Source organism: Trichomonascus vanleenenianus (assembly GCF_965637985.1).
Source record: "Trichomonascus vanleenenianus strain CLIB 3782 genome assembly, contig: TRVA0_013S, whole genome shotgun sequence".
In the NCBI taxonomy this organism is placed as follows: Eukaryota; Fungi; Ascomycota; class Dipodascomycetes; order Dipodascales; family Trichomonascaceae; genus Blastobotrys; species Blastobotrys vanleenenianus.
This window is the reverse complement of record NW_027481874.1, coordinates 93,029-116,131: the sequence shown is the minus strand read 5'-3', so window position 1 is coordinate 116,131 and position 23,103 is coordinate 93,029. Positions and strand designations below refer to the sequence as shown.

The 23,103-nt window shown below is 48.4% G+C and overlaps 11 protein-coding genes and 1 non-coding gene across 12 annotated transcripts; 6 read left to right on the top strand and 6 right to left on the bottom strand.

The window, feature by feature from the left end:
• Window positions 1-322: 322 nt before the first annotated feature.
• DBP7 (putative ATP-dependent RNA helicase) lies at window positions 323-2,503 on the top strand (the record flags this gene model as incomplete). The annotated part of the gene is made up of 1 exon (XM_076684128.1): window positions 323-2,503. The coding sequence occupies one exon, from the start codon at window positions 323-325 to the stop codon at window positions 2,501-2,503; it is 2,181 nt and encodes a 726-aa protein (XP_076541603.1).
• An 818-nt stretch (window positions 2,504-3,321) lies between these two features.
• On the bottom strand, window positions 3,322-3,469 carry tRNA-Ile(AAT). Its single transcript has 2 exons — window positions 3,431-3,469; window positions 3,322-3,358 (listed from the first exon to the last, which is right to left on the bottom strand). It is a non-coding gene; the product is annotated as a tRNA-Ile (tRNA).
• A 550-nt stretch (window positions 3,470-4,019) lies between these two features.
• TRVA0_013S01178 (uncharacterized protein) lies at window positions 4,020-4,748 on the top strand (the record flags this gene model as incomplete). The annotated part of the gene is made up of 1 exon (XM_076684127.1): window positions 4,020-4,748. The coding sequence occupies one exon, from the start codon at window positions 4,020-4,022 to the stop codon at window positions 4,746-4,748; it is 729 nt and encodes a 242-aa protein (XP_076541602.1).
• Window positions 4,749-5,002: 254 nt separating this feature from the next.
• On the bottom strand, window positions 5,003-6,667 carry TRVA0_013S01156 (MFS transporter; the record flags this gene model as incomplete). Its single annotated transcript, XM_076684126.1, has 1 exon — window positions 5,003-6,667. One exon carries the CDS (start codon window positions 6,665-6,667, stop codon window positions 5,003-5,005), a length of 1,665 nt encoding a protein of 554 aa, XP_076541601.1.
• Window positions 6,668-7,644: 977 nt separating this feature from the next.
• Window positions 7,645-8,967, top strand: TRVA0_013S01134 (NAD(P)/FAD-dependent oxidoreductase; the record flags this gene model as incomplete). Its single annotated transcript, XM_076684125.1, has 1 exon — window positions 7,645-8,967. The coding sequence occupies one exon, from the start codon at window positions 7,645-7,647 to the stop codon at window positions 8,965-8,967; it is 1,323 nt and encodes a 440-aa protein (XP_076541600.1).
• Window positions 8,968-9,305: 338 nt separating this feature from the next.
• ADH4 (alcohol dehydrogenase ADH4) lies at window positions 9,306-10,586 on the bottom strand (the record flags this gene model as incomplete). The annotated part of the gene is made up of 1 exon (XM_076684124.1): window positions 9,306-10,586. The coding sequence occupies one exon, from the start codon at window positions 10,584-10,586 to the stop codon at window positions 9,306-9,308; it is 1,281 nt and encodes a 426-aa protein (XP_076541599.1).
• Window positions 10,587-11,357: 771 nt separating this feature from the next.
• Window positions 11,358-12,179, bottom strand: TRVA0_013S01090 (uncharacterized protein; the record flags this gene model as incomplete). Its single annotated transcript, XM_076684123.1, has 1 exon — window positions 11,358-12,179. One exon carries the CDS (start codon window positions 12,177-12,179, stop codon window positions 11,358-11,360), a length of 822 nt encoding a protein of 273 aa, XP_076541598.1.
• Window positions 12,180-12,499: 320 nt separating this feature from the next.
• TRVA0_013S01068 (questin oxidase family protein) lies at window positions 12,500-13,768 on the bottom strand (the record flags this gene model as incomplete). Its single annotated transcript, XM_076684122.1, has 1 exon — window positions 12,500-13,768. One exon carries the CDS (start codon window positions 13,766-13,768, stop codon window positions 12,500-12,502), a length of 1,269 nt encoding a protein of 422 aa, XP_076541597.1.
• Window positions 13,769-13,989: 221 nt separating this feature from the next.
• TRVA0_013S01046 (uncharacterized protein) lies at window positions 13,990-15,237 on the top strand (the record flags this gene model as incomplete). Its single annotated transcript, XM_076684121.1, has 1 exon — window positions 13,990-15,237. One exon carries the CDS (start codon window positions 13,990-13,992, stop codon window positions 15,235-15,237), a length of 1,248 nt encoding a protein of 415 aa, XP_076541596.1.
• Window positions 15,238-15,623: 386 nt separating this feature from the next.
• MSH3 (DNA mismatch repair protein Msh3p) lies at window positions 15,624-18,629 on the top strand (the record flags this gene model as incomplete). The annotated part of the gene is made up of 1 exon (XM_076684120.1): window positions 15,624-18,629. One exon carries the CDS (start codon window positions 15,624-15,626, stop codon window positions 18,627-18,629), a length of 3,006 nt encoding a protein of 1,001 aa, XP_076541595.1.
• Window positions 18,630-18,907: 278 nt separating this feature from the next.
• Window positions 18,908-21,076, top strand: TRVA0_013S01002 (uncharacterized protein; the record flags this gene model as incomplete). The annotated part of the gene is made up of 1 exon (XM_076684119.1): window positions 18,908-21,076. The coding sequence occupies one exon, from the start codon at window positions 18,908-18,910 to the stop codon at window positions 21,074-21,076; it is 2,169 nt and encodes a 722-aa protein (XP_076541594.1).
• Window positions 21,077-21,555: 479 nt separating this feature from the next.
• PDX3 (pyridoxamine-phosphate oxidase PDX3) lies at window positions 21,556-22,310 on the bottom strand (the record flags this gene model as incomplete). The annotated part of the gene is made up of 2 exons (XM_076684118.1): window positions 21,556-22,199; window positions 22,247-22,310. 2 exons carry the CDS (start codon window positions 22,308-22,310, stop codon window positions 21,556-21,558), a joined length of 708 nt encoding a protein of 235 aa, XP_076541593.1.
• Between the last annotated feature and the right edge of the window lie 793 nt (window positions 22,311-23,103).

Genomic DNA, 23,103 nt, shown 5'->3' with positions numbered 1-23,103 from the left:
TTATTTAATAAAAGTACATAGTGAATCGACACCTGCTAACTCGCTACTACCCGTGGCAAATCAGAATTATTAAATCCCCTCCGTCTCCCCCTACAGCCAGTTTGAACTACGAATCTTCGTTGAATTGCAATGGCCGGTTCTTTGTAGCGTGTTTGTTTTCTGATGCCTGGTAGTGTAAGTGATAGCGTGGTCGACCACCGATAAGGTCGAAGTTATTAAATCGCCGCATATTGTGTGTCCGGGACGGTAAATTTTTCCAGATCAAACGTTTACCGATAACCCCTCCAAAACGTACCAGCCCTGTGATATAGAAAGATCAAGAATGGATGACGACGGGATGATGCTGAACCTGGCGGTAGAGGAGCCCTCGACTAGTCGGAAGTCCAAAGTCACTGGGGGCAGGTGGAAGGACCGGCACATGGCCAAGAAGGCGGCCCAGAAGCGACTGGAGCGGGCCCATCCCGAGCTCAAGAAGCCTCAAGCACAGAAAGCCAAGCGGCCTGAAAAGCGAAAGCGCTCCGAGGTTGAGAAACCAGAAGGCGGTGAGGCGCCGCGCCAGTCGCAGAAGCCAAAAATGGACTCCCGAGGAGGAGCATTTCAAAATTCAAGAGAGGGGGTCGATAAGGATACGTTTGTTTCTTCGCTCTTCTCGAGTAACCCTGAAACAACAAAATCAATTGCTGCAGAATCAGGCGATAGTATGCCTGCGGTCCCTCACGAGGCCTCAAATGCCCCATTGCAGGATGCCACGACGTTTGACGGCCTGGGTCTGAACTCGAAGCTAACAGATCACCTTGTGTCAAAGATGAAAATGACTCGACCTACGAAGATCCAGCGTGCGTGCTTGCCAAGACTCATTCACAGAGATAGAGACCTCTTTGTCCAGGCCCAGACCGGTTCTGGTAAGACTCTGTCGTACGTTCTGCCAATTCTGCATAGACTGATGGAACAGCCTGATCTGCACCGAGAGTCGGGGTTATTTGCCCTCATTTTAGCACCCACGCGAGAGCTGTCTAACCAGATTTACTCTGTGCTTGAGAGTCTGACCAGATCCTGCCACTGGCTGGTTCCAGGCATTGTCATTGGTGGAGAGAAGAAGAAAGCCGAGAAGGCTCGAATTAGGAAAGGAATTAATATCCTGGTGGCTACCCCTGGTCGATTGGCAGACCATTTCGACAACACAGAGTCACTAGATTTGTCTGAAATCCGATGGCTCGTACTCGACGAAGGCGACCGTCTTATGGAACTTGGGTTCGAGGAGACTATTACTAAAATTTTAAACAAAATCGAGTCCGAATCGCAGATCAGAACGTCGCCTTATAAAAAGCTGCCACGGCGAAGAGTCAACGTACTCTGCTCGGCTACCATGAAGGGTGACGTAGAAAAGTTGGGCCAGCTGTCTCTGAAGGATGCCGACTGGGCGTCTACAGACTCCATACAAGACGAAACAGAAGATGATATCAAAGCGTCGCGAGAACAGGTTGACTATTCAGCCCCTGCCCAGCTACTACAAGAGTGCTCTGTGGTTCCTGCAAAGCTAAGGCTCGTCGCACTGGCGGGTGTTCTGTTGGACCTTGTCAAGAACAACCCCGATGGGCGCATTATGGTGTTCTTCTCCTGCTCCGATTCCGTTGACTTTCATTTCGCTGCTTTCACCCGTGAGGGACAGGATTGCGACAAAAAGCCTGGTGATGACGAAGATGGGAATATGTCCTCCTCTACCGTAAGAACAAGCCCGCTTCTCGGCGACGGGGCGATTGTGTACAAGCTCCACGGCTCCCTGAATCAGCAAGTCCGAACGTCAACCTTGGCTGCATTTTCAAATAAAGGTAACAAGAACAAGGTCGCGGGCAAGCCTTCCATTCTTTTCTGCACTGATGTGGCCTCTCGAGGTCTTGATTTGCCGCAAATTTCCAACGTTGTGGAATATGACCCACCATTTGCGCAGGAAGACCATGTCCACAGAGTAGGTCGAACGGCACGAGCTGGACAGGCTGGTTCTTCCATTATCTTTTTGCTTCCTGGAAAGGAAGAGGGATATTTGGATATTTTGAAGAGCCATCACCCTAATGGAATTAATTCTGTGTCCTATGAAACAATCCTCAAAAGGGCATTTGGAAAGAAGTGGGATGTTGACGCAACTACTTGGCATTTGAATGTCGAGCGATGGCTCTTGGAAGATGATCAGGCCCTGGTTAAGGCTCGCCATGGATTTCAGAGCCATATCAGAGCATATACTACACATTTGTCGGCTGAGCGAGGCGTTTTTGATATGAAATCGCTTCACCTTGGTCATATTGCAAAGAGCTTTGCTCTTCGAGAGACGCCAGGTGGAGGAGCTGGGAAATCTAAAAAGACCAAATCCAAGAACAACGCTAAAGGGGCTTCTTCCTCGAGTAAGGCTAATGGTGACATGTCGGAAGCTGAATCTCGAAGGCTTATGATGAAAATGGCCGCGAAAGTTGTTAATACTGGAGCTGATGAATTTAACATTGGTTACTAATGCGTTTCTCTGCTGTTTTCGAATTCTAAGTGCATTTATTATACTTTAATGAAATTTTCAATGCTTCTGAATGTCAATTGCCCCATACTCCGCCTAGACTTCAGCTCTATGGATATTCATTTTGTCAATTACCGGTAATGTAGCTCGATCAATCAAGATCTGCCCTGGCTAGCCGCGCGTGGCCTACGTATAGTGTACTTATTGGAGATAGCGCATTCCTACCCGGGTAGGAGTCTACTTTTCTGACACCCAACAATATAACTAACATGGTAATTATACTCTGTATATAATAATCATATTTTTTTCTGTCCTAAAACTAGTTAGTATACTCTATGTACCACCAGTTGTCACCACACAGTAGCTTAGAATAAACATGTAATATTTTTAACGCTTTAATGCATTTTTTTTTTCATAAAAAAATTGAACCACTACACAGAATATCCATCAGCAAATGTATTACACTTGTTATTGTGTTCAAAAACGGTTAAGATGAAGGAGTAAATAATACCTTTATGGCCCAAAAATATATTGCATATATATTGCTAAGGGTGATTTTCCATGTCACTCCTCCATGTCACTAAAGTGACATCGGGCCATATTGTCACACCTCTCCGGTCACTGTCTCAGATGGGGAGCGACAGTTGTATGTATAGTAAAAACCGGGGCGCGCGCCTATAGAAAAACTTAATTACGTATACGTATACATGTATGTGTATACGCCAGCTCGATATCGCGCGCGCGCACATGCATATATATGCGCATGCGCGCTTGCGCGCGCGGAACAACGCGCGTTGCATGCATGCAAAAAATAAGTCACGTGGTCTCTGGCGGGATCGAACCGCCGATCCTCGCGTTAACTATACACTTCTCGAAGTGTGCGAAGAGTTGTTATAATCTCCAACCGACATCACTGGAATGTCGGTCTTAGTATTAGCACGATGCCTTAACCAACTGGGCCAAGAGACCTATGAAGTTGAAGTTCTGCTGTACCCGGTCCAAGTCTTTTCAAAAAAAGCCGCACCGCACGGCTGAAAAAATGAAAGCCAATTCCCGCCGATAGCCGATGTTAACCCGAGATTATTATATTAATCAAGGAGGCCCAATGAGCATTACGAAAGTACTACTAGCTGGTATCATGTTATTCCAGCTTTGAAGATGCAACTCGTTTAATCCTGTAGCATGATAGCGTCCGGCTCATTAGGCTAACGCCCTTGGTGTATCCGGAATACCGGTAATATCTATAGCTATAGCTACAAGGAAAGATCGTTGTGACTCGTTCTCTAGCACGTGTGAGTCGGGAGAGTACGCATGGGTTTCTATTATGAAGTGGTCGCATATTTCAGCGGTAATACATGCCTGTCTATTGCATTACAAAGCATATACATATGTGCCATATTTATATACTTGTATGTACCTGGTTGGACTCTCTGTGACTGACTGATATATTTATGAATTTCGAAACGAATTTTTTTTAAAACCCCAGCTGCGAGCAATTGATTACGTATATATAGGAACGATGTCCAAGCTTTCTGATTTCAACGTTCTCTCTTTCGACTGCTTCGGTACAATTATTGACTGGGAGACTGGTATTTTGGCCGCGCTTCAGCCTCTTTTAGATGCCCACAATGTAAAGTGCTCTCGCGAAGACCTGATCAGGGTCTACCACGAATGTGAAGTAGAACAGCAGCAGAGGACCCCAAGTCTTCCTTACAGTGAACTCCTAGCCACTATTCTGCCCCGACTTGCAAACAAACTCAACCTGCCTACTCCAAGCGCGGCTGTTAGCGAGGCTTTCGGCGCCTCAATTGGTTCTTGGCCAGCCTTCCCTGACTCCGTTGCTGCCCTCCACCAATTGTCGAAGCATTACAAGCTGGTTATTCTTTCCAACGTCGACAGAAAGTCATTTGGTAAGACGAACACAGGACCACTCGAGCAATTTCCGTTCGATCTCATTATTACTGCGCAAGATGTCGGAACCTACAAACCGAACCAACGCAATTTTGAGTATATGCTGCGAGAGGTTAAGGAAAAGTTCGGCGTTGAAAAAGCACAGGTGCTGCAGACGGCGCACAGCCAGTATCACGATCATCACCCATCAAGGCGTATGGGAATCAAATCATGCTGGATTGTTCGACCAGGAGGACTTATGGGAGATGCGGAAGAGGAATTTTTTGACTGGAAGTTCAACACGCTGGGCGACATGGCTGTTGCGGTAGATGCTGAGCTGGGGGTCGAGTCTGCATAAATTAAAGTCAGCCGAACAGTTCCGCTTACTATCTCTTCCGTATGCTTCTTGACGGCACAATAGCTGATCTGCCCATAAGATTGATCGCTGCGCTGAGATTACCACCTAATCACGATTTCATCACTTAATTCGTGCATTGTGGGTATATGCAGCCGCTCCAGCGCACAAGTGACTTCGCTGCCGAGATGAACTCTTCATTAATATTACAGGAAACAATTAATTGGTTAATCCGTTATATCAATACATATTGACGGTTAAAAGGTGACATCCTCTCCTGCGTTTACTCGTTCGGCTTCACTAATCAGGAACTCTTCACATTCTATTCGCGCCTTCTTGAGATCAATAAAAAACGTGCAAATCACCGAAACAGCACAGAGAGCAAAAACGAAGGGGAATCCACTCCAGTTATTGTTTGTTTTATTCGTGATAGCCGAAGTGATAAAGGGCCCGATCCAACTAGAAGTTTTGTTCACAACACTGAAAATGGAGAAGAAAATGAACTCCTTTCCTCGAGGGCAGACCTCGGACATCATGGTCGAGCTGTATGCATAGTAAGGGGAAATTAGCAGTCCCGAGTATGCATTATATAGCCAGACCTCCCATTTATTGTGTATGCCCGCCTTTCCAGTCCACATTCCCACCATGCCATACAGTGGCAAGATTGTAATGAAAATGGCATTGGCCAAGAACATTACTTTGGTGCTCAGGCCGAATTTCTTCTGGATGTACCAGAAAACACCCATTCCAACAATACTTAGACCGGAGTTCAAAATATTCACATAGGCCAAAGTGACCATGTCGTAAGATACAATATCGTTTTGCACAATTCCAACCAAGTTGCTCGCAGTATTCAGGCCATCGCCAAGGAGCCAATAGGTAAAGATATAAAGGCCGGTCTGCTTCAGCTTGAGGACGCTTCGGAATACATAAGCGATCTGCTTGAAACCGATGGTCCAGTAGCTCTGCCCAGATGGGAGCGGTTGATTGACTCGCTTCTGTTCAAGGAAGAACCAAGGGACGCCAAGGACAATCCAGAGTGCAGTAGCCCATGCGATGACGACTGAAATTCCCCAGGTATTTGCAGTCACAGACTCTCGAGAGTGAAGGGCATAGAGGATTCCAACAGCCACGGCATTAGTAACAACCATGCCGATGTTGCTGACCGCCCAAGCCCAATTGGTAATACGATTACGATGGTACGAATCAACTTTGTGGTACTCCGCTTCTGTGATCTCTCCGTTAAGCAATTGATCTTCCTTCTCTTTCACGCTTGGCAGAAATCTAGCGAGTCGTGGAAATACGGCCGTCCAGAAAGATTGGCAGCCCTGATATCCTAAACTCGACAGGACAGAAAGCCCAAATGCGGCCTGCCATTTGCTGGGGTCGTGTACTCCGAGGAAGCCAAACTGTACGCCCCAAGACAAAATTGACAAACCAATTAAAATGTATGGCCCCCATGAGCCGTAATCGGCAAAAGCACCGAGGAAAAGGAACACGACAGACTGGAGCACGAAGCCAATGCCCTGGGATAGCAGGACCACAGAGCTGACAGTACGCTCTACACCGCCAAATTTCACGACGCAGCGGACCGTATCAGCGGTACAAGCAACTTTGCCATAAGGTCGCTTAGTGGGGTCAAACGTTGCTTCGCTAACCAAATTCTGGAAGGCAATAGGGGTATAAGAATAAGGTCCGACACTGTTATTTCCCACGTAGTAGAGCATATAACCAATAATTTCCCACTTCGTAGTTAGTGGTTGGTCTTGGACCACGGCTCGGACGATAACTTCCCCTTTCTTGGTCTCGTCAATAAGGTCATGGTCCTCGTTTCTCTCGGCCACTACCCGAGTCGGGTCATCTTGATTGGTATGTGCCATGATCAACGCTGGGTCGCACAAGGTATGCAAAGGGCGAGGCATATCATATTAATACTTCTATCCAATTTCTATACTGGGTACCCCATGGTTCTCGGGGCAATTGACTCAACCCCGTTACGTTTGCAAATTGTGGGGGAGATCTGCAGCACACCGGTAAATGAATGCGTATTCCACCGGATCAGTCCGTCCATCTCCGTAACAGATTGCGATCGAGCCGCGAATACACCAGCTGGGCCTAGAAGATATCAACATAAGTACAATTTACGGAGAAATTCAACGGATCTACAACTGGTATCAGTTGTGATATGAACCCTATTGAGCGGTAAAAATGCGTAAAAGAATTGATCTGGTATCAGGCGATAATACTTTCAATGCTCGATTGAGCGGTAAAAATATGTAAAAGAATTGATTTGATATCAATTGTGTTCTCGAATTGGTTCAGCGATTCTAGGCCATAAATTTCTTTGAAATCAGCGACTCCTAGAAGTCCGTTTAGGAGTCCGTTCAACACTTCGACGACCTGTGAAGCATCCCACCTACCACGCCCACATTATCTTATGACTACTGTATAACATGGATCTTGGCGCGGCTAGACTAGCCCCGCTTCAGCCTTGCGCTGGCATTTCGTCTGATACATATGCAGTGTTGCCCCTATTGACCCTGTACGTACTGTATGTCCCACATTTCGGTCCGACTGCGAGATAAGAATGCCGATGGCAGTCTTGGCATACATATTTACCTTTAGCCGCCAAAGTGGGGTGGCCCGGACCACGGTACCTTATTGCACCGAGAAGGGCTATTGCATACTGTATGGAAATCCAGTAGATGGACTGGATTAAAAGATTTTGTGAATCTAGAGCGGGCAATTACTGAGCAGATTACAAATATATATCGGTTGTGCCGGTGGCTTCACTATTATCCTCAAGTCTCTTAAACGGTGTCATACTTATAATTGTGGTACCGAGACGACCAAAGGTGTGTATCTTCAATCATAGACTAAGATTACCGCAAGTACCAAGATGACCCAGCTCGACAAGAAGGCAACTATTATCATCGTGGGATCGGGCACCTTTGGGTGCTCCACAGCTCTTTATCTTGCTCGACAGGGCTACAGTAATGTGACATGCTTGGACAAGTATGGTTTACCGTCCCCTATCTCTGCTGGCAACGACATCAACAAGGTGGTGGACTACACGGACGATCCCGAGAACGAGACCCCCGATATGCGCATTGCAAGAGAGGCGGTGGAGTTGTGGAAGTCCGATCCAGTGTTTAGAGATTACTACCACGACGTCGGAGTGATTCTTGCGGCGGTTTCCGACGAGCCATTGAAGTCCACCGAAGCATTCAACCGCGAGCAAAAGCTGAAAGGCCGACGAACATACGAGTACTTGAGCTCCCCAGAAGATTTTAAGAAACTCATCCCCGGGCTTACAGGTCCACTGAAAGGATGGAGAGGGTACTACCTTGACAGAGAAGGCGGATGGGCCCATGCTAGAAAGGCAATGGAATCCGCGGCCGCGGAAGCTGCCCGATTAGGGGTTAATTTTGTTTCTGGTGCCAACGGAGAGGTCAAGGAGCTGGCAATTGATAATTCAACTGGTAAATGCATTGGTGTAGTGACTGCCTCTGGCAATACAATTACTGCCGATCGTATTATCGTTAGCGCCGGCGCCAATGCTGCTCTGATTGCTGACTTCAAGGGCCAGCTCCAGGCAAAATGCTTCACTCTGGCCCACATTAAATTGACCGAAGAAGAGAATAAGCTAATTAAGGACACTCCTGTGTTGTTCAATTACGAGAGGGGCTTCTTCTTCGAAGCAGACGAAGAAAAGAGCGAGATGAAGATCTGCAACGAATTCCCTGGATATACGAATCTTGACGAAAATGGCGAGTCAGTACCGGTTGCGCGACATGAAATCCCGCTAGAGGCAGAGCAAGGAATTCGAGACCTCCTCCGGGAGACTATTCCAGAGTTGGCAGACAAGCCGTTTGTCAAGGCTCGGATCTGCTGGTGCACTGATTCGCCGGACCGTAACCTTATCTTGACCACGCACCCCGAGCATGATAATGTGGTTTTGGCATCTGGCGATTCGGGAAAGAGCTACATGCTTATCCCTATTATCGGCAAGTATATTAGCGCCATTGCCATTGGCGGAAACGAGGCATTGAGCGAGGGGGATCGTGAGTGTTTCAGATGGAGGCCGGAGACGTCCAAGCTCAGAGATGATACACAGCACAGATGGGGTGGCAAGGGTGTTGTCACTGACCTGAAGGACATCGATGAATGGACCAATATCGGCTGGGATCAGGATGAATTGCTTGACAAGACAAAGTATTAGATAGAATTAGATAGCATTTAACACTTGAATCTTCCATTAAGCGAGATTTTCAATTCAGTAGTCTTACTGGCATGTTCCTGATATATCTCGAAATTAAATGCATGGCCATGCAGGTACAGGCAGGGAACAGGCAAGGTATTGTAAACTGTAAAAATATATATAAGGCGTAGTCGGCTAGCATTGAAATCTCGTATAATGGTTTAGCTTTATTCACAGGCGCTGGGACTACAAACAGCTGAAAGTGCAAAAAAAAGTGACAATCATTTTCTATAGGCAAGAGGAGGATACTCAGATAATGTCTAATAAGCTTGTTCGATAAATATAAGAGTATAGTTAATTTAATAGGCCAATGAGTCCTCCAAAATGTTGTGCAGCATTTCGCCAACAAGACCTTCGTCGGCCTCGTGGACGCCCGGAGCGAGGTTCAACACTCGTCGTTGCGGCAGAGCGCCCTTTACCAAGCTGGCAAGGTCAGAACTGCCGAAGCCAAGGGCAGAAATACCTTTCGGCTGGCTCGGAAGCTTGTTGTACAAGAAGTCCTTAAGAGCATCACTAAGGATCTCTCCAGCAGACTCAGCCTTTGCATTCGATATATCGGCACCGAAGACCTTGGCGGCCTGCAAATGCCGTTCTGGGTTAGTTGCCGCGGTGAATTTGAAAACGGATGGGGAGGTGACAGCTACACCAACACCGTGAGGAATGATGGGATGGCCCACATCGTAGTCCTCATGCTGGTATCCCTTATTCTGCGAAGAAATTGGGTAAGACAAGCCGTGGCATAGGTGCACGCCAGCGTTACCAAAGCCCATACCTGCAAGGGTAGCAGCAAGCAACATATTCTCCTGGGCATCATAGTCTTCTGGATCTCGGACAGCCCGGGGCAGGTATTTGGCAGTCATCTCCAACGCAGCCATTGCGAAAATATCGGAGATCGGGTTGGCGCCCTGGTAGGCTGGTCGCAGGATTGGGTTAGTTGGTCGCGGCGTTCGCTCATTGTACGGGATAGCCGTCCAGGACTCGAGCGAGTGGCAGAGCACGTCGAGGCCCGACGCAGCCCTGACTTGAGGAGGCATCGACCTGGTGTTCTCCGGGTCGACAATACCGAGCAGAGGCTTGAGTGCCCGGTGGGCAATGCCGGTCTTCGACTTGACATCAGCCAGGTCGAAAATAGCAGTACCAGTAGTCTCAGAACCCGTTCCCGCGGTAGTAGGCACGGCAATTAACGGCTTGACCTTACGGGTAATCGGAAGGCCCTTGCCCACTGGGGCATTGACGAAGTCCATGAGATCCGCCTCAGGGTACACTTGGAAGAGATTAGCGATTTTGGCGTAGTCAATTACAGAACCACCACCAACAGCCAAGTAAGCGTCAACATTTTTTTCTCGCGCCCACTGGATCGCGTCTCGGACACCATAGTCCTTCGGCTCGCAAATGACGTCGGAGTAGATCTCGTATTTGATTCCCTCGGCCTCCAAGCCTTCGATAGCCCGTTTAACGGGAGTCAAGTTGAGAAGGTTTTTGTCAGTGAAGAGGGCAACTTTCTGGACCCCGAGATTCTTGAGGTCCATGCCTACTTCACGAGTCACTCCGGGACCGAACCGAACGTTACTGGTGGCCATTTCAAACGCGTACTCCTTGGGCAGTGGGTCAGATCTCCTCGCGCTAAATGCACGGTCCTTGATAAAGCTCGTCATGGATTGGCTCAGCCCGCCAGCCTTGGAAGTACACGAGTGGCAGGGGCACGCTGGAGGGTGATTTTGGACATGTCGGAGCAGAGCTAGGGCCCTCTCTTTATTGTTCTTGACTAGTCGAAGCGAAGACATTTATTACACGTACGGATGACGGTTTTAGTCACAAGTAAGTGGAATAGTTATCCATGAAATGCTACCTACTCCTTGGCGGGTAGAGACGGAGTGGATCTTAAATACCTCGAAGCGCGTTTAAGTGTGGGGTGGCAGTTTGTGGGGTTTTTACCGCCGAGATCCGAGCGAGATTATATTTCTGAATCACCTTAGTAATATCGGCCTTACAACTGAGATCTTGGTCCCGGGAATATGGGCCGGCCATATTCTAGTCGTAGAAAGGTATTCTCTCCTTTGGATTGGATTGAAGTGACTATTTCATCATTGATTGGTAGAGTCAGTTGATAAGGGGGCGGAGACGTTGGACGCCGAGGTTCGAGCCATCGTGCATTTAACTTCCGCACATTTACTTCCAGTGGAGAAAGCTTTAAGCCATACATATGTAAAATACAATTAATAATAGAAAATTCTCTTTCCGCAAATCAACTACGGAAAAGCAAACAACTCTCGGTCAAGATATGCAGCCTTTAGGCTCCCGCAAAGAACCAATAACGAGAGTCGATGGGTTACGGCTGATGATGATGCAAGTTAGAGCAATTGGATAACCTGGTGACTAGTCGGTGATACCTCGCGGACTTGGATATGCTCAATGTCGACGTTTGGCTGGCGCGCTGTGGACCAAAACACGACTGCCAAGTACCTTGCAGATATGGCTGCGGAATCAAACCGCACGACGCACCGTCGACGAGGCTGCTCAACCGTCTGGACCGGCACTTCCGCGTACACAGTAGTAAAATCGTCACCGACCGGGACGTAGAACGTATTGATTAGCGGCGCATACTTGGCAGGGACCTGCGGAGGAGACCCATGATCACTCGAGTCACGCAGGTGCGTGGAGTAGGAAAGGGTTACTCTGCTAAGGCTTGGCGCACGCTCGGTGGTCGGCTCCCGCGATTCGACGAGGCGATCGCAGTACTCTCTAATAGCTGCGCTTGACTTTAGCGACAGGACGACGGCAAAATGCGCAATGGGGCTCGAGTAGTTGAGGCAGTCTGGCGCAACAACTTCCACCTCCGACACGGAACAGCAGCGGTTCGACAGCCGGAATAGCAGGTACCCTTGCTTCTCCTGAGTGCAATACACGCTCTTGTCGGGGAAAACGACATTTTGAGGGACGTACGAGTCTCCGTACGCCCCGCCGGTAGTGAGCCGGTATCGCAGAGTTACAAGGTCCCCCTGGGAGTGCAGTTCTGTGGGGCTGCTGTTGCAGCCGTCTGGCCGGAAGAACTTGGTGTACATCTCGCATGGTAGGTCTAGCGACTTGTTAGACCTGGCCGATTTATCCCCCTGCAGGACCTCACACTCGTCCGCCTCCTCCTTCTCCTTCTCGAGACAGGCCTCTCGCTTCATCGCAGCGACAAACTCTCGCAAATCGACCCGTAGAGAGTATATCTTGGGCAGCTATGGCTAGCTAGCAACTGATGCGGTTCACCCCAGGTCAAACAAGAGCACCCGCGTGTATGGTCGTGGGGTCCGATCTCTGAGACATGCGTGCATTATCAACACCGACTGAATTAACATGCGTTAGTTGATTCAAGTATATCCCCTCGATCGTGCGGCTCACGCGGCTGATATCTCACCCGCGGGCCGGCCGAGCGATCGATCGATCGGATCGATCTTTGCTAGCTAGAGCGCAATCGCTATTAATTAACGGTTGATATAGCAATGATTTAATGCTTAACATCGAGCAAGGGCCGCCCAGTGAAGCCAGCGTATTCCGGTTTGCGCGAAAAATTCTCCGCGAATAGCAATGCCGCCTTCGCGTAGAACGCGTCGGGCTCGTCGGGGCAGATGAACCGCTCGGCAAACAGCAGGGCTCGCACAGCCTTGATGAAATGAGAATCAGTTCGCGCTGGGCCATTAAGCACGAGGGCCACCGAGTGAGACCAGGCGGTGGGGATGTCCTCGATTTCAACTGAGTTGACACGCTCAGGCTTCACCAGCGGTCTCATCTCCGAGATGTAGAGCAAAACAACTGCCGCCCACTGAGCCCGGACCATGCTAGCGGCACTCTGCTTGAAAATCTGGCCATGGCTTGGGTTAAGCAGAATTTCCGTGAGCTCGTGGGTCGATGTCAACAAGTGGAGCAGGAAGAAGTCAAATTGAGGGTCGTCGTCTTTATGGGTCACAGCAAACACCTGGGCACTGGCAGCAAGCAGCGTCTTCAATGAGCCTTCAATATCGTCGCTATCCAAGGCCAGTCGCGCCGTGTAGTACGCAACTTTGTCCGGGAACCGCTCAGCGACCTCCTTTGGCGTGTCCTCAAACGGCTCTTCATAAATGCCATCAAAAGTTGCATCGCTACGAATCTCATTGAAGACTTCCACTGGGTCTGCAGTAGTGTCATTCAGGTCAGGAATCGTCACTCCTTTCAACAATTCGTCGTAGTTGGTCGCCGAGAGAGTTAGCGCCTCGGCAGCCAATTGGGCATTATCGCACTCAAACGCATAGCCCAGGTGGATAAGCGGGTGGGTCAGCCCTCCCAGCACGCCTGGCTGCAGCGAGACCTCTTCCTTGACGAAAAAACGCTCGACAATGGACGCCCAGTTGAACTTGGCGTCGACAATGCGATCAGTAAAGAAGTCAAAGAACCCACGCTCGTATTCGCGCTTGCCCAGATACTCCGTCCAGTCCTCATCTGTCACCTCAGTAGGGCTGTCCTCCTTCCAGGGCACGAGGTTCTTGGACTGCGTGTCGTAGATATACGTCAACTGCTTGGGGCTGGCTCCGAGGAAGTACGCCGACACGATAGCGTGAGGTAGGTGGTTGTGGAAGCGGCGCTGGTTACGCAGAGTTCCGTAGGTTGTGTTGTTGGCTCTTATAAGCTGCTGAAGCTTGGTCGTCGACTCCTGGGTGGGCCTTGGAAGGTTGTACGACTCTGGGATCTCCAGCCCCAGCCCGTCAATGCCTGCCGTCGGGCTCGAAATCAAGTTCCCCATCCTCCTCAGTGTGCTCAGGTATCTCGGTGTCCTAATTGTCTTGATCAACGTTATTAATTTCGAGTCAATAACTTCGAAATCGTAGCCAACACGATAGGTAGTGTACAATAAAGGTGGTATCGGATCAATTATAAAGGGGTGCGTTGGGCGGGTGGATTGTTGGGTGGGCCGGTGTTGGGTTGCTTGGTTTGCGAATCGGCGGTGCGGGATGATCAGATCAAATGAGCGTGACGCGAGCGTTGGATAAGGCAGCACATCCGGATATAGGGCTCCTCGCGTCCAAATATTCGGCAGTAGAGCGGTGGTATGACTCGCGACGGGATTCTTATGACTTCAGGGCGGAGGAGGCCGTTTATTCGCTCTCTGAAGCTATTCTCGACCACTACTTTGGAGTCAAGGTGTCGCTTAGCAGGAATCATCTGTGCCCACGGATCGCTAACCGGCTCGACTATGTGGTGTGGATTGGTAAAATTGTAGAAGAGACCGAATTATCAAAGAATAGTGTTGGTGATAGTAGTAGTAGTAAGAGTGGTAATGATACCTGTAGCCTCCGGGGTCTGGATATAGGCGTCGGTGCTACCTGCATATACCCCGTCCTTGGATATAAAGTGCTCTCTCGCCGGTTCAGTTTTGTCGGAACCGACATCGATGAGACGTCAATTCGCTTGTCCCAGGAAATTATTGACTCAAATGGGCTTGCTGATCGTATATCAGTGAGGAAAGTAACCCCCAAAGACAAGTTCTTTGATGTGGTTGGTGATGTGACTTTCACTATGTGCAATCCGCCCTTCTACTCATCGCGAGAAGAGATAAGCCAGTTAAGAAAGCTGAAGCAGGAGTTCCCACATAGCCTGGGTCTCTCTGCGACGGACAGCGAGCTGACGTGCCCCGGCGGTGAGCAATCGTTTGTCCTTGATATGTTTGAACAGAGTCGCAATAACCGTTCCATCCAATGGTTCAGCACCATGATGGGCAAGAAGTCCACGCTAGAACAGCTGGTTTACCATCTCAAGCAAAACAATGTGAACAATTACGCGCTCCATCGTATAACGCACGGGTCAACTCGCCGGTGGGTGGTCGCCTGGTCGTTTTGCGAATCGAGGCCGCCTCAGTCACTCGCCAGCGATTCTTGGACAGCCCGATTCAACCCGCCGAAGACAGAGTTCGTGCTTGAGGCATCAAACCTGGACCGGATTAGGGAAGTTTTATGTTCTAATCAGTTCGTTAATGTCAAACAGAGCACGGAGTCGCTTATGCACATTCACGTTGCTGGAGATGTGTGGTCGAGACTCTTTCGAAGGAAGAGAATCAAGGATGTAAATTATATGCCGAACTGCCCTACAGAGTTTATACTGCGGTATGATAACGGCTCTGTTGTAATTCGATGGAAAAGGGGACTAAACGAAGATGTGGTTAAAAGTTTTATAGGCTATGTCAACCGTGCTAAAATACTGAAATCTGGTCCTTAAAACTGTCAAATATTGTGCGTCGTCTCGGTTCAACTGCGCTTATCTATTTATCTATAATAGGGCCATTGTAGGGCTACTTTACTCATTTTTATAGGTCACACTGTAAACTGTTTGAGAATACATGGTATGACATACCGGTACGTACTACCGTGGGTGTGCGAGTCAAAGTTCCTAGTCTGCTTGTACGGCACTCAGTTTTTCTCAAATAACATTTTACGTTATATTTTACCCCTCTAATCTCTAGTAGTTTTAACCTATATAGAGTATAAATCGTACCGTACCTACATCATCGGCAGCTATATTTCATACGCGTAATTAACGCGTGCCTAATTAGAAAGATTTTGGTGACGCGACTTGATCGGATCACCAAACCCACGCCACGAGTCATGACGAAACCACAGGCTTCGCAGAGTTCGCTGGACTCGTTCTTTGGCACATCAGGCAGCCAGAAGAGGCCCCTGGTCAGCAAGCTCCCTCATGCCAAGAATAAAAAGCCCAAGATAGCAGCCCGCCCGAGCTCCCTACAAGCATTCAAATACAACGGCCAGTCACTTCCAGCAGAAAAGAATCACCGCGAAGATGAAGACTTATCCAGACAGTTTTACGAGAAGTTCGCACAACCCGGATCCATCGAGAAGGTAAGGTTCCGCTCGAAAAAGAAACAAGGGGCCGTCGAACTGAAGCCCATGGCCAAGTCGATTCAGCTGCTGAAGGCGAAATACCCGGATACAGTGCTGCTTATTGAAGAAGGATACCGATACAAGGCCTATGCTGAAGACGCTGTCAAAGTGTCCAAAGCCCTAGGGTTTTTCCTGTCCGACGGCCGTAGGCACTTTGAAGATGGGCACCCCGACGACGACGGGTATGATAGTTTCTCAAGCGTGACGTTCCCGGCCACGAGCCTCGAAGCGCACACCAAGAAGCTCGTTGATCTGTCCCACAAGGTGGGGATTGTTGAGCAGATGGAGTCTTCTGTGCTGAAGACCGGAAGCAAGCCAATGGTGCGAGAGCTTACGATGCTCTACACCAAGGCAACATACTCAGATGTGTATGCGACGTCGAGGGGCCACGACTTAGAGCCGTCCTCCACTTCAAACTATCTAATGGTCATTGCCTACGACGAATCAAAGCGCAAGCAACAGCTGGATGTCGGAGTGCTGGCCGTACAGTGCTCTACTGGCGATATTATCTACGACTCATTTAGCGACAGTGCTATGCTGACTGAGTTGGAGACAAGGCTGGCCCACATCAGACCCTGCGAGATGGCAATCATAGGAAATGACGAAGACAAAAGCGGATCGATTAAGCGGCTGGTCAATAACACGTCAAAAGCTGGAGAAGTCAACTATTTGTCGGTAGAGGGCGAATATGACGAGACATTCCTGGATGGCTACTTTATGAATGCTTTAGAAAAACTCCAAAGTGATGTGGAAAAGGCAGAGCTGTCGCAGTTCATAGATGACAGTTCTAAGTTTTTGCATCCCCTCAAGAAGTGCCTGCATGCAGCAATTAAGCACCTGGAGGAGTTCAAATTAGATAGCATTTTTGCTATCCCGACCAGCTACACCCAGTTTACACAGTCTACAGAAATGTACCTGAGTGGAGACACTTTGCGAAGTCTCGAGGTATTCCAGAATAGCACGGACGGCAGGAACCGTGGGACTCTATTCAGCATATTGGATAACACCAAGACAAAGTTTGGGCAACGGATGTTGAGAAAATGGGTCGCAAAGCCCTTACTGGTAAAATCACTGATTGAAGCGCGGGTTGAAGCAGTCACAGAGCTAGCAGAGCCAAACGAAAAGCTGCTCTCGGTGAGTCAACAATTCCGCAGCTGCATGGATCTTGAAATGGCTCTGGTCAACGTTTTCTATGGACGATGTTCTCGTGCGCAGTTGTACTTTTTCATTACCAAGATGACTAATGTGGCAAGAGTGGCCGCTTCGCATAGTAGTACTCGGTATAAGAGCGCACTGTTGAATGATATCTTCGATACCTGTGCCGAGCATTTGGAGATGCTGGAGAGTTTCTACAAGCTTCTCAACCCGCGGTGGAAGGATCTGTACTTCTCTGATGAGAAGAAGGACGCAATTGATCAATTTCTGCTTGCCGAAGATATGGATGAGGAAGAGAACGAGGACATTCTCATGTATCAAATGGCCGTCTATGAAGCACAACAGGGGCTCGAGAGATACCTCCAGGGGACCCAGAAAGAGCTCAAAATTCCGCTGAAATATGTCAGGCACATCGAAGAGCAGTTTTGCATAGGGGTGGACGCAAAGAATGCCAAAAAAGTTCCGAAAGACTGGGTCATTGTGGCCAAGAATAAGAATATGTGGAAGCTTCGATCGCCCACAAATTTGGCCCTGTTGAGGACTTACCAGCAGCAATTGGAGCGGCTCAACGATGCATGCAAGGTTGCCATTAAGCGGTTTATGGGCCAGCTGGCCATCCACTACAACGAATTGCGTGCCATGGTGACCGCTCTTGCCAATCTTGATACGTTACTTGCTCTGGCGACACTGACGATCCACGGGCACTACGTGCGGCCAAAGTATATCGATTCCTGGGCTCAAATTCGCATTAAACAGGGGCGCCATCCGATGGCTGAGGTACTCAAGACCAGTACATATATCCCTAACGATACTTTCCTGTCGCGCGATGAAAACCGGGCCATAGTCCTGACGGGCCCAAACATGGGCGGGAAGAGCTCTTTAGTGCGCCAAGTCGCTCTGATCACCATCATGGCCCAGATTGGCTCCTATGTCCCAGCAGAAGAGATGGAGATTGGCTTATTCGATGCAATCTACACGAGAATGGGCGCCCAGGACAACATTCTCCGCGGGCAGTCGACATTCATGATAGAGCTGCAGGAGTGCAAGACGATTATGGATGCTGCAACGGATAAGTCATTGGTCGTTCTCGACGAGGTTGGGCGAGGGACTAGTACCATTGACGGTATGGCAATTGCACATGCTGTGCTCAGCCATTTTATTACCGAACTTAAAAGTCTCACTCTGTTTATTACACACTATCCATTGCTGACCAATTTTGCCTCTAGTTTCCCCAAAATTGTGTCCAACTTCCATATGGGATATGAGGTCAGGAAGCTCAGGGATACCAATGACGAAGAACATGACGAGGTTATTTTCACTTACAATCTAAAACCTGGCATCTCGTACCGATCGTACGGACTTAATGTCGCACGGCTGGCGCGATTGCCTGGTGAAGTTATCAAGCACGCCGAACTCAAAAGCCACGAACAGGAAAATCTCGTCAGGGAGCGCACAGAGCTGCGAAATGGCGTTCGCTATGCTAACTTTATCAAATCTTGCATGTCTGAAACTCCGTCCGCAGACCGCATACAGGAGATCCTCCATACTCTAAATTAGAATCATCTTTGACGCTAGAAAATAGAAGGAACGCATTTTTAACATAAAAATTTTCTCGCTATATCCACAATTTATCTACGCTCCATGCAACAATTCCACAACTGAAACCAACTGAAATACAGTCATTTCGGTAGCCAAAGATGGTGAAGGAATGTCACCGCCGATCACCAAGGGACATGTGCGGCTGAAGCACTGGGAAAGTAAAAAAATCCCCCACGATCGCGTACTGTGCAGGTATTGTACATGAGGGAAAGTTCGGCTGTTAATTTCAATGAGAGATGTATCCCAAAGCTCGGTCGACTTATGGTAAGAAGTCTCGTGGAGGGCCTGACTCCTTGAGGCGGATCTGGAACTTGGAGGCGTCCTGGAAGGCAGATCCCGCGCTTAGGTCCAGCGTGAGAAGCACTTCGGAACTCTCTTCTACAGATGGAAAAGACGAAAATAGCGACACGGAACCGAGTAAACAAGCGTCAAAGACTCCCGAGCAAGAGGAGAAGCTGCCCCAATTACCATCTCTGGTAGATGAACCGGTACCCGCCACGCCACGCAAAAGTACTGTTAGGGAGAGGGGCCTGAACAACCAAACACCAACTCCAAAAGCCAATCTAAGGCCCTCACGAGAACAGTTGACTATCGAGAGGCCCGCTCTGAATTCCTCGCCAACAAGGAATGTGAGTGAAAGCGAGAATAGCGACACACAAGCAGATGCGATGTTTTCATCGCCTAAAAGAGAGTTTTCAAAGTCCAGTGTCTGGGATGAATTGGACGACGTGATTGCCGATGCACACCGGAACGTAAAGAGAATCAAGCTCCTCGATAAGTTCAGGCAAGTGCAGAACAAGCCTCTGGTGGAGGACTCACCTTTGAAAAGCGCTCATCAAGATCAATCGGAGAATGGCAGTAAGCCAATTGCCTTGTCGCGAAGTACAACTTCATCTTTCTCATCACGAGAGGCTATGAATAGCCGGTTGCAGACGATGTCACTGACTAAAAAAACTTACGGAGGCGGGGTCGCGAGCCGTGCCATATCGAGCGATAACGAGAGAGAATACGACGACTTGGACGAGCCTTTAACCCCTGAGGAGCCCGAAATTCGAGACACGCAAGATGATATCCTCAATGTGAAGAACGTTCACGAGTTACGTGCCCAGGGTGTAAATGCCGAATTTGTATCCGACGTCAAGTATATTATGGAAGGGTTGAACTTTGATGAAGGAAGCAAGCAGGGTACGCTAGTCGAACTAGCCGAGAAATTTTGCTCTGATAAAGAATTTGCTGATAACTTCAAAATGTCGCCTTTTGCTATGGAGCTGTACGAGAAGGTAACTGCTGAGGACGACGATTTTTGCGCCTTCATGCTTATTTGGCTATCCAATTGCATGTTTGAGGACGGAGAGGGGTTCGCACTCACTATTGTGACACGCTTTGAATGGTTTTTGCCTCTCTTAATCAAGATGATGTCCGATAAAAACTCTATCAAGGAAGTTGCAAAGGCCAATAATGTGAGCCATGGGGACCTGGATGCTCTCATGGAAGTGGTCAAAGCGACTACTAAGGCAGATCCTACAGTTCATGTTTCCAGGGCATGGATTGCGCTTAATACACTGAATTCCCTGGCAAACCTGGGCGCGAATATACAAATACTTACTCAGCGGGTCTTGAATGAGCATGCTATTGAATTTCTAAGGTGTACGAGAGAGGTTAGTGATGCTGTCTATGGCGAACTAGTAAGTGGTAAGAAAAGGCGGAACCAGCAGCTACCGAAAGATTTGGTTACGTTAGGGCTGACTACCATGCAGTTGACCAGCATCGCAGAACATACTGACGTTCCAGACCTCATCGCTGCCATTGAGACATTGGAGGATAATCCTCTGGAGTGTCTGGCCAAAGTAGCTATCTATTACCTCGAATCAGATCGAGATGGTCTGGCGAAAACAACAGTCGATGCGATTCTGAGATGTTTTGTCGTGCTCACAACGCGCTTTGGTAGTGCTGGGGTGTTCCATTACTCGGCGTTTTATGGACCGCTTGCGTTATCGCTCGTCCGTATGGGGTTGCGGCCATCTCATTCGAAAACAGCAACTTCCGATGATGACGATACTCGGGCATATTCGGCGGGCCTTCTTTACAACCTCACTGATAGCAAGCACATTTGTGAGCTAATACTGAAGGAGGAGGTCGTAATTGGCTTTAAACAGCTGGCGCTTTCTTTCGAACCCTATAATCCGGACCTCCACTCCAACGTGCAGACTGTGCATATTTATGGAATTCTTGTACTTGCGCGTCTAATGGCTATTAGCAGCGAAGATGCGCACAGAAAGTTCACTGACGATGAAATTTTCCGGCTTAGAAAGACGCTGTCGGCTAGTATTGATAATCTTGCGTCGTCGCCAATGATGCGGATAGTTCTTCCTCATGCTAAGGAATTATTAGAGAATCTGACCTAGTTCTAACTTATTTATTTATAGAGTATCTTAATATTTTTATTTATTAATCAGTTAATCGATTGCTTATTGAATTGCACAAAACCAGTAGTACGCCAGTGTTATTTCCTTATGCTGTCGGTGTCAGTGGTCAAGCCCGTGTACTACGTACCCTTTTTCAAGAAACTTATTATCCATCCTTTTTTGAAAATTTAGATTAATTCTTCTTTAAGATTAGTTATCACTAACTACGCAAATTATCTGGCTGTTATAGTGGAACGATCGTCTGTTGTACGAAACCACAGTCTTGCTTGTGAACCAGCTACAGCGTCTTTGACAATCGGTGTTCTAGACATTTACTTAAACGATAATTCGACTAAAAATGAGGAATGCATTCATGAATAATCCTTTAACGGAATATTAGTTATAGTACCCGGTAAAATCATTGAACCATGCACGTTAATCATTATTATTATACAAGTCTATATCAAAGTTTTGGTCGATCAAGGAGCCAGTCTATGGACTTCCCATTGGTCCTCTCCCTTCTTAGAATAAATCAGACGGTCATGTAGACGGCCCTTTCGACCCTGGAAGAACTCCCACTCGTATGGAATAATCTTCATGCCGCCCCAGTAGGGCGGGCAAGGAATCTGTTCGACCTCGTCAAACCTCTGCTCCTCTACGGTAACCTTAGCATCCAGCTCGTGTCTGTTTTTGACAATTGAGGACTGGGGCGAGGCCCAGGCGCCGATCTTCGAGTCCCGCGGCCGGGTGTCAAAGTAAATCTGCGATTCCTCGTTGGAGATGAACTCAGTCGTCCCTTCTACTCGGACCTGTCGCTCCATTTCCTTCCAAAAGAAGGTCAGAGATGCATGCGGGTTGGACTTGATGTCCTTGGACTTCTTCGACGTGCCCCAATTGGAGTAAATAATCATGTTGCCGTGTCTGTCAAGTTCCTTCATGAGTACAATTCGAGAAGAAACCCGCCCCGAGGGCAGCTCGGCAGTAGCCAGAGTCACCGATTCGGGTAGCGGAACCTTGGACGCCTTGGCCTCCTTGAACCACTTGTTAAACTGGTTCTCGGGAAGAGCCTCGAGGGTCTCTTTCTCTAGATGGCCTTTGGTGTACTGCTCCGTGGGAGGTGCGACTACTGCTCGGTTAGCGGGTTCCACTCCCTCGTATAGCGAAACTTACAAATCAGGTCGTCCTTCTTCAAAAACCCATCGTAATTCATAGTTGGCATTTGGTCTATTTTCATGTCCTGGACTTGTCGTATCTGGTTCGATATATATAGATAGAAGGTAAAGCTACGCAAGGCTGATGAAAAATCCCAGTAGTGGTAAATAAATGGCCTGTTTTAGGCGAAAATAGCGGTTCTAGCTCTTATAAACCGGCCGAAGAAATGACTCGATTATAGGCGGGGAACTCCTCGGGCGGGTATATTTCATCATGCTATTTCCCACGCGGAGTTGACTACCCGGATCCAGCTAGGGGCTGGAGTAAGTGAACAGCCGAAAGTTGCTTGTTACGTAGGGGAATCCTAACGCTATTCAACCGGTAGTGTCGAAGCCGTATCTTTCAATGATTGCTTTCTTTCATATTCCTCGGACCATAACCTCCTTCCGGTCAGTTGCAGTGGCTTTGCTACCTGATGCGGCTTAGGATGCGGCGTCGGAGTCCCCCGGGCCGTCTCTATAGGTCACCTTACCGGGCTATACAGTGTAGCTATACTTCGCATACAAGGTGTACCTTACACATGCATAACGTAATACAATAGTAGAGCAGCCGGCCTCTGTGAATCGATTCGAATCGACAAGAATACGGCTGATCCCAAAGCAACGACAGATGGGACCGTTTCGGATGTCTGGAAGAATAGCACGTTACCGATGAGTGAAAATGAGTAATCAGTGGAACCGGTCGCAGTTATGAGTTACCTTCGTCACCGACACCCAAAAGCGATAAAGCCTGCTGATCCTTCGTCTAAGGGATTGTAAAACCTGAATAAACATAATAGGGAAAGAAGGTCAAACCAAGCTTGTGACAGTGCTGTA